The sequence below is a fragment of the Lynx rufus genome, unplaced genomic scaffold, assembly GCF_022079265.1.
Source record: "Lynx rufus isolate CCGP_SWC_20201006 ecotype Redwood Valley unplaced genomic scaffold, mLynRuf1.p SCAF_2, whole genome shotgun sequence".
In the NCBI taxonomy this organism is placed as follows: domain Eukaryota; kingdom Metazoa; phylum Chordata; class Mammalia; order Carnivora; family Felidae; genus Lynx; species Lynx rufus.
The window spans coordinates 117,299,020-117,308,349 of record NW_025814834.1 but is presented as its reverse complement, the minus strand read 5'-3'; the positions used below and the strand labels follow the sequence as shown (position 1 = coordinate 117,308,349).

At 46.6% G+C, this 9,330-nt stretch overlaps 1 protein-coding gene across 1 annotated transcript; it reads left to right on the top strand.

The window, feature by feature from the left end:
- Positions 1-1,270: 1,270 nt before the first annotated feature.
- On the top strand, positions 1,271-5,893 carry CIART (circadian associated repressor of transcription). Its single transcript, XM_047085656.1, has 5 exons — positions 1,271-1,693; positions 1,839-1,914; positions 2,171-2,249; positions 2,362-2,473; positions 5,277-5,893. Exons 1-5 carry the CDS (start codon positions 1,328-1,330, stop codon positions 5,799-5,801), a joined length of 1,158 nt encoding a protein of 385 aa, XP_046941612.1. The 5' UTR covers positions 1,271-1,327; the 3' UTR covers positions 5,802-5,893.
- The last annotated feature ends 3,437 nt before the right edge of the window (positions 5,894-9,330 follow it).

Here is a 9,330-nt window from a genome sequence, read left to right as displayed (position 1 = left end):
AGAGATCGGAGAGTCACGAGGGCCGCGCGGCCCAGAGGGGGGAGGCTACACAGTAGCATACAGCCATTCTCTCACACACGTTGCAGACCCAAGTTGCTGCTGGCTTCCACGTGCTGCCCTCGTGAGCGGAGGCTCTAACAGCTGGAGGGGAGATAAAGGGGGAGGGGGGAGTCTGCTACCGAAGAGGAGCCCGGAGTCCCACATCCCAAGACGCGCGCCTCACATCACACACCCCGTCCGTGCACTCCAACCGCACGTCTCCTGCCCACCACCATCCTATTTAAGACCGCGGGCTCCGCCCTTTTCCACTCTTCTTCCACCCTCCGCCTTTTCTCCTCACCGGGTCCCGGTCGCGAGCCGCATGTAGGGGCGGAGCACGGAATCCTTCCCTTCCAGCCAATCGTCACCTAACTGGGTCTCTATTGGCCGAGCCCCTAGTAGGCTGTAGCAAATGGGATGTGAAAGTCAGTCGCGGGAGTCACGTGCCACCGGTTAGACAACCAATGAGAGTGTGAGGTCTGTGTTCGCAGGGGGAAGGCACGTGCCTCGCCGCACGTGTCTGGGAGGGGGAAGGGGCGGGACCCAGTGGGAGAGAGGCGGAGGTGGGTAGCCGAGAGCGACGGAGTTGGAGAAGCCGGAGGCAGCCTGGGCTGAGCAGACCCGACGCAGGTGAGGAGGCTTGTAGAACGGGGAAGCCATCCGCGCGCGGGAAGATCAGACCCCGAGAGAGTAGGTTTAGGGACTGAAAGCAGAATTGGGCATTGGGAGGGATAGCATCACGTGGCAGGCGCGACTGTAGAGGGTCCTGGTGCAGGGCTCCGGATTGGAAAGATTGGAAAGAGGCGGGAGGTTCCTGTGGGGAGCAGGCCCTACAGGGTCACTAGGTGGCTTCGGTTACCTTACCGGAGATTTACGGCTCGGCTCGCCGTAGCCCTTGCTGCGGGGTTAGGTTGGGAACAGACCTGGCGAACAAATGTTCGGGGTGGGGAGACGGAAGGTGTCGAGTCAGGTAATTTACTCTGAACAGAGGGAGGTAAGAACAGAGTCTGCGTCAGACTAAGTAAGGGCTGCTCTGCGGAGCCCATAGGGGCAGTCCAGGTACTTAATTGAGGGGGGCAGGCGGAGGAGAGGACTTTGTCGGCTCTGAGACAGGTGATACTGGGGAGGAGAGAAGAGATCTTATCATCCCATGCAGTACACCCCAGTCTCCCAGTCCATTTCCTAATTTTCAGATTATGGTGACATGCTCCCTTGCTTTGCTCTTCAGTTGCAGGTCCCGATCTTTGGGTACTCCGGGAGCTGCTCTCCAGCCCCTGCTTCTGAACCTATGGATTCTCCATCTAGCGTTTCTTCCTGTTCTTCCTCTTCTCTCTCTTCCTCTTTTTCCACCTCCCCAGTGAACAGTGACTTTGGTCTCCCCTCCGATAGTGAGGGGGAGGACAAAGGGGCCCATGGCCCCAGGCCAGACACTGTTGGGCAGAGGGGAGGTTCTCGGCCACGACCGGGTCCTATCCGCTGCAGGCAACGGCCCAAGGTCTCCAGCAACCAACATACAACATCTTACTTGGAACAGCGGGGCTTGGCCTCTCCTATGGCAGGATCTGGGGTCAAAAGATCAAGAGACGGTGAATTACAGACCACTGTAAACATCCAGGGTTGTATCACAGAAGGAGACCTGCTTTTTGCTCAGAAGGTAAGAAAGAGCAGGGGAAAGGAGACAATACTGGAATGGCTTAGCACCCAGATGGCTAGTAAGGACCCTGTGAAGTGGGGAATAACAGTACTGGTGTGTGGGCAATTCTGAGCCCTCCCGTAGCCTTTGTCCTGTTTTCCTACAGTGTAAAGAGCTCCAAGGTTTCATCCGCCCTCTCACAGACCTACTGAATGGGCTGAAGATGGGTCGATTTGAGAGAGGTAATTATTTGGTTAGTTGCAATTATTTGGGCTAGGTTCTCCTCTTTCTTTTTCTCTCTTGATGTTTTAAATGTGTATTTCTTTTAAATGTTTGCATTTAAAGCTTTATTTTTTTTTAATCTTTACATTATTTCTTTTGTGCTTCTGTGATTTCATTTCTTTGGGTGAATCTGTTTTAACCATGCTTTGTTCTTCCTTTACCTGACTAAATTGTTGCATCTCAATCCTTCATGTCTTTCCTTCTCCCTGACCCCAGGATTGAGCAGTTTCCAGCAGAGCGTAGCAATGGACAGGATCCAGCGTATTGTAGGTGTTTTGCAAAAGCCCCAGATGGGGTGAGTTCTCCTGGTTCTTTCCTCAGTATTTCATTAAAAGGAGATGTCCACAATCCTGTCTTGTTGCCTTTTTCACACTTGATGGCATTTTAAGTAAATGTCTTTCTCACAGGGAGCGTTACCTAGGAACCTTGCTACAGGTGGAAGGGATGTTAAAGACTTGGTTTCCTCGTATAGCTGCTCAGAAGTCATCCTTGGGCAGTAGCAGGCACAAACTGACCAAGGTAAGAACTTGTAAACCTGAGAGAGAGGTGGGGAAATAAGAGAATGAAGTGTACATGGAGAAATGGGTTCTTTCTGTTTTCTTCTAAGTCTCTTCCTTTTTGCCAATAAGTTTCTTTTCACGGAGGGAATGCCCAACGTTCCTTCATTGTCTTGATCCTTATATGGTTTTTGTTCTATTTTGTCTGTATCACTACAAAGAACTCCATGAATGGGCACCTGGGTAGCTTGGTCAGCTAAGCGTCTAACTCTTGGTCTCACTTCAAGTCTTGTTCTCAGAGTCATGAGTTCAAGCCCCACATTGGGCTCCATACCGGACATGGAACCTACTTTAAAAAAAAAAAAAAAGCACTCCATGAAGTTTAACCTTATTCCTCACGTTTCAGCTTCTCTGCTTTCTGCATGGATACAGAGGACTTTTTTTAAATACTTTTTTTAAATGTTTATTTATTTTTGAGAAAGAGCATGTGCACACATGTGTCGGGGGAGGGACGGAGGGAAAGGGAGACAGGATCTGAAGTAGGCTCCGTACTGTCAGCAGAGAGCCTGACTTGGGGCTCAAACTCAAGAGCCATGAGTCTACAACCTGAACTGAAGTCAGAGGCTTAACCAACTAAGCCACCCAGGTGCCTCTATAGAAGGCTTTTTACCTGGCTAAATGAGTTATGCAGTAAGAGTTTTTAGTTTTTCTTTACAAATCCTTTCTCCTCTGCTGCCCTGAAACCCTTCCCTTCTCTTTCTTTGTACTCCTACCCAAGTACTTTGTTCCAAACCCTCTGGAAGTGTGGGTTTCAAGGACTGGTCATAACAAATACATCACCGAGAGGGTAGGAGGGCGGCCATGGAACACCTATAGAAGGAGTGTTGGATAGATTTTTTTTTTTTTTTTTGAGAGAGAGAGAGACAGAGCACAGGTGGGGGAGGGGCAGAGAGAGAAGGAGACAGAGAATCCAGAGCAGGCTCCAGGCTCTGAGCTGTTAGCACAGAGCCCGACACGGAGCTCAAACTCACAAACTGTGAGATCATGACATGAGCTGAAGGCAGATGCTTAACCAAGTGAGCTACTCAGGTGCCCCATGTTGGATAGATTCTTAGACTTAGTGTGGAAGTGACCCATTTTTTTAAACTTTTTATTTATTTCTGAGAGAGAGAGAGAGCGAGCACGCTTTGGGGAGGGGCAGAGACAGAATCGCAAGCAGGCTGTACACTGTCAGTGCAGATCCCCATGCAGGGCTCAGTCTCACAGAACCATGAGACTGTGACCTGAGCCAAAATCAAGAGTTGGCCACTTAGCCAACAGAGCCACCGAGGTGCCCCTAGAAGTGACCTATTTTTTTGTGCCTTCAAACAACAGTGTGTTTATGGGGTACTCAAATGATGGGGAGGGGAAAGTCTCCTATAGATAATGGACAGTCCTTGTTTTCAATCAACCACAATTATTATTGCTATGGGAATAACTCATTTAAAAATAAGCAGAGGGAGTGCCTGGGTAGCTCAGTCAGCTAAACCTCTGGCTCAGGTCATGATCTCACCATTTGTGAGATCGAGCCCCAAGCCAGGCTCTGCACTGACAGCATGGAGCCTACTTGGGATTCTCTCCCTGTCTCTATCCTTCCCCTGCTTGTGTGTGCAGTATGCATGCGCTCTCTTTTTTCTCTCAAGATAAATAAAACAAAAAAAATTTTTTAAATAAGCAGGAGGATTCTTGCCTGCATATTTTTAAACAATTTTTTTAAGTTCATTTATTTTGAAAGAGAGCACAAGTGGGGTAGGAGCAGAGAGAGAGGGAGGGAGAACTCCAAACACTATCAGTGCGGAGCCTGATGCAGGGCTTGAATTCACAAACTGTGAGATCATGACCTGAGCCAAGATAGAGAGTCAGACACTTGGAACGCCTGGGTGGCTCAGTCCGTTGAGCGTCCAACTTTGGCTCAGGTCATGATCTCACGGATCTTGGGTTCAGGCTGGAGCTGAGCTGTCAGCACAGAGCCTGGAGCCTGCTTTGGATTCTGTGTCTCCCTTTCTCTTTGCCCTTCTCCAACTCACACTCTTTCTCTCTCTTTTTTAAAAACGAATAATTATTAAAAACAACAACAACAAAAAAAGAGCTGCTCAACCGACTGAGCCACCTAGGCACCCCATTGCCTGCATATCAATTTACATTTCTTAAGCAATTCAACCAAAGGAAATGAAAAATTTTAAATATACAAATTGGGACATGATGATTCCAATTAAAAATAGGCTTGAAGTTGGGGCACCTGGGTGGCCTAGTCAGTTGAGCATCCGACTTCGGCCCAGGTCATGATCTCGTGATCCTATGCCTCATGGGTTAAAGGCCCGCATTGGGCTCTGTACAGCTCGGAGCCTGGAGCCTGCTTCAGATTCTGTCTCTCTCTCTGTTTCTTTCTCTCTCTCTGCCTCTCTCCTGCTTACACTCAGTTTCTCTGTCTCCCAAAAATAAATAAATATTAAAAACAGCCTTGAAAAATAAGTTCTAAAATGAACTATTTTTTAAATAGTGAAACCTTACAGGACTGTTTTATTTTGCCCACCTGGATGTCTAGTGTTTGATATATATGTGGTACGTAACAGGCTTGCAAGTATTCGTCAAGTAAGTGAAAGTCTAATTAGGTTACTAAAATTTTTACTTAATCATGGCCTGCCAGGAAATTATCTGTTGCATAAAACATGGTATGTTTGCCTTGCAGACAGAGTCCCCAAGGAAAGAAAAATTTTAAGCAACCAAGTGGAGTTCATCTGAGAGCTCTCTCACGTATTTTTTTTTCTCTTGTGTCTTCCTTCTAGCATTTTCCAAGCCACCACAGCCATCCAGCTGCTTCCTCTCCTGCACCTCCCACGGAAAAGATGGACCAGACACAGCTAGGACATCTAGTGTTGAAATCGAAGCAGCCTTGGCACCTCACAGAATGGCCAGCCATGCACCTCACTTGGACCCACACCACTCCAATTTGCAACCCACCCCTCAGTTCCCCAGGTACCATTTCCCTGAGCCACGGTCCTTTAGGCACTGGAGCCAGCATCGGTATCATCCTTTTTGTCCAGCATGGAGTACAGCCCTTCACCCACTCTGCCCCAACCACTTCAGTTCTACCTGCTACAGCATCGCCTGTCATCCCCAGTGCTCCTAAGAAACTCTCTGGAGAGGGACCTCCTTGCCACAGTTTGCCAGTAACTCTGCCATCAGACTGGAGCTGTACCCTGTCCCACCCTGGTCTACCCGCCATGGCCAGAGAGATGACTGGGAGACATCTAGAGCAGATGAGAAGCCATCCTTCAGTTGCCCCTGATGTCCATTCTCTCAACCCCTAACCCAGGACTCGCGACTGTGGTTTCTAATTTGTGTAAATATGTGTCTCTCTCATATATATTTTTTACTTTTAACGTGTGCATTTGTGTTGAGGGAAGAGCAATCCTTTTGATTAAAGAAATTTTATACCTAAACAGTTTGTTGATTGGAGGAAATGTAAACCTGCTTCAAGTACCAGTATTTATTCTCTAAGCAGCAGGAAAGAAGAGAGGGGATGGGAATGTTTGTGAACATGAGCCTCAGCTAGTTAGAATCTGAATGGGATGAGAGAGGTCCAGTGGAGAAGAAAAGGGACTCTTGCTGGCTTCCTCGGGACCACTGTTGGGACAGTTACAGGGTTCAGAATGGGCCTTGTGTTTTCATGTAGTCTCAGAGACTAGTACATTTCCTTTGTGTCTCTCACTTTTGAAATCTTCCAGCTGGCCCAGACTAGCAGGCTCTTCTGCTCTGGGATAGCTTTTTGCTTTGATGGAAACTATTGGTGCTTATGAATAAATGCACATGTAATCGACTGCTGCCAGAAGGGGGACACAGGAGCCAGGACAGCCACTGGGGTTGCTTGTTGTGATGAGGAAGGGGTGCCCTAGAGCTGTCAGAATGGGGAGTCCACTCAGACACAGGCCACATCCTGATTCAAAAGGCTGCAGCTGCTAAACGTATGGAAAGCCGCCCCGTGTTATCAGGAGGCGGAAATGGAGTCTGTACATTTATCTACATCCACCCTTCTCTCTATATCACTCTGACTCATTTGTCCCAGTGACCATCCAGACCATGTCCTCTCCCATCCTAAGCCTTGGCGATGTATCAGACGACTCAGCCATTTTCATTGTTCTTATTGGCTACTTAGCATGTTTCTCACAGCTGGTTATCCATCTTTCCCCCATTGCTCAAGTTTCCTGTTCTCAGGGAAGAATCGTCTCTTGATTGAATTCAGAGAGCGTAACCTCCTTTCTAAGACAAACCACTCCATTTGTGCCCTTGATTACCTTTCTCCTCTGGAACTTTTGCTGTGTCATTTATCGCCCTCTTTATCTTGTAACTTTGTTCTTGAATTATTTATTTATTTCTCCTACAAATAATATTTATTCCTCCCACAAGTGGGATCAGTTCTCCCCCTTCTGGAAAACATCTTTTGAGTCTGCTTGTCCTCTTTCTCATATTTTCTTCATAACATTATAAGTTTATTTATTTATTTTTGACAGAGGGGCAGGAAGGGCAGACAAAGAGGGAGAGAGAAAATCCCAAACAGCCTCCATGCCCCAGCACAGAGCCCAATGTGGGGCTCAATCTCACGACCAGGAGATCGTGACCTGATCCAAAACCAAGAGTCAGATGCCCAACGGACTGAGCCACCCAGGCACCCCATTTTCTTCATATTTTTGACAGTCTAATCTTCCCAACTCCTGGGGCTCCTGGATGGCTCAGTCAGTTAAGCGTCTGACTTCAGCTCAGGTCATGATCTCACGGTTGGTGGGTTCAAGCCCCGCATCAGGCTCTGTTCTGCAGCTCAGAGCTGGAGCCTGCTTCAGATTCTGTGTCTCCTTCTCTCCCTGCCTCTCCCCTGCTCGCACTCTTTTTCTCAAAAATAAATAACACTTCTAAAAAATTAATCTTTCCGACTCCTACCGCTTACTCCTTAGCCCCCTACAGCTTAGCTACTACCACTCTGGTGCACCTTCCAGAGTCACTAATTATCTCACAGAATCAGGTATTCTAATGGAGCTTCCATCAAATCAATAGCTAGATCGAGGATCCTTTACAAAGGCTATGTGCTTCCTGCTCCTGTAGCATTTGACACTCTTGATGCTGCCTACTGAAACTCTCCTCCCTTGGGTTCCATGACAGCACACTATCCTAATTCTCCTCTTACCTACCTGGCAGCAACTTCTATATCTCTTAATGGCCCCACCTCTGCCCACTCTAGAATGTGGGTGTGTGCTCAGGCTCAGTCCTTGATTCTTTTCTCTGAGTACATACTTTCACAAAAAGGTTTCATCTTTCATGGCTTTTAATTATTGCCTCAACTTTGAAGACTCCTGAAGCCCTATCTCTAGTCCCAGTATTTCCCACAGAAGACATATTGAACGTCTACATTTCTGCTGAACAGTTCTGTTTACATGTTATTAACACCTAAATATTATTGAAAATTTCCGCATTTTAGAACCAACAGGTATCACTCAAACCCCTCACTTTTTAGACAAGGAAACTTAGGTGGCTTGTACAAGACAACACAGCGTGTGGTACAGAATTCTGAGTTTCCAGTGTGGTGCTTTTTCCAGTGGTCCCCAATCAAAATACTTTCTTTCCTTTGAAGATGTCCTGTTCTGCCTTTTTATACTCGTCTTCTTTTGTAAGCGCTATCTATGCTACCAACATTTCTCTAGATAACTAAACTCAAAACTTGGTGCCAGTCAACATATTCTTTTTTAAAAATATTTTTTTATTTTGAGAGAGAGAGAGTGAAAGTGTGAGTGGGGTAGGGGCAGAGAGAGGGAGAGAGAATCTGACTGCACCCCAACATGGGCTGGGAACCCAACCCTGAGATCATGACCTGAGGCAAAATCAAGAGTCAGACACTTAACCAAATGAGCCACCCAGGTGCCCCATCATCAAATCTTTTTATTCTGCATTTGGAATGTCTTTTTTTTTTTTAAGTTAATTTATTTATTTTGAGAGAGAGAGCACGCATGCACATGCAGGCACCCAAAGGGGGAGAGGGCAGAGAGGGAGAATCCCAAGCAGGCTTTGGGCTGTCAGCACAGAGCCTGACGCTGGGCTTGAAATTAGGAACCATGAGATAATGACCTGAGCTGAAATCAAGAGTCAGACACTTAACTAACTAAACCACCCAGGTGCCCCTTGGAATGTCTCTTAAAATCTATTTTTTCCTATCCATTTCATCGCCACATCTTTGGCCTAAACTTTAACTATAGCAATAGTCTCTCTTACCTCTAATCCCTTCTCACTGATAACCAGAATACTTTTACAGAACAATGTCTTGAATGTTATATCCTATTTGAATCCTTCAATGGCTCCTCAGTGCTTGGAGAAGAACGTTCAAAGCCTTTAGTCAAAGCCTTTGTTTCTCCTTCTCCCCTAATTGATCCCTTTGCTCACTTTTTTATTTGTCCTTGAACACTTTAAGACTTTTTAGCTCTAAACTCTAATTCATGCTGTTTACCTTGCCTGGCCTTTTCCTGCTCCTGTTAACTAAACCCTTCCATTCTTTCAGTGACCAACTCAAGTCCTTCTCCCAACAATTCTCTCCAATAAACAATGATATACAGGCTGTCTTTACTCCATCAAATGAGATCATGCACTTAAAGTGCCTGTACAAGGTTTGGTATATAGCAGACTTTCAAAAATGTTCCCTCTTTATTTCAAAAATAATTTTATATTTTATCCCATTTGATTCCCATGACAAATTTTGTGTGATTGAGGACAGATATTAGCACAAATGAGGAAAGAGACTGAGCATTTAAGAGTCGAGGCACCTGGGTGACTCAGTTGGTTAAGCGTCCGACTCTCGAT

Bases quoted from the DNA above. Each gene is read 5' to 3' on its own strand.
- CIART (XM_047085656.1), top strand. From the start codon at position 1,328: ATGGATTCTCCATCTAGCGTTTCTTCCTGTTCTTCCTCTTCTCTCTCT. The intron at 1,694-1,838 runs GTAAGAAAGAGC...GTTTTCCTACAG, and splicing joins ACCTGCTTTTTGCTCAGAAG to TGTAAAGAGCTCCAAGGTTT. The intron at 1,915-2,170 runs GTAATTATTTGG...CCCTGACCCCAG, and splicing joins GATGGGTCGATTTGAGAGAG to GATTGAGCAGTTTCCAGCAG.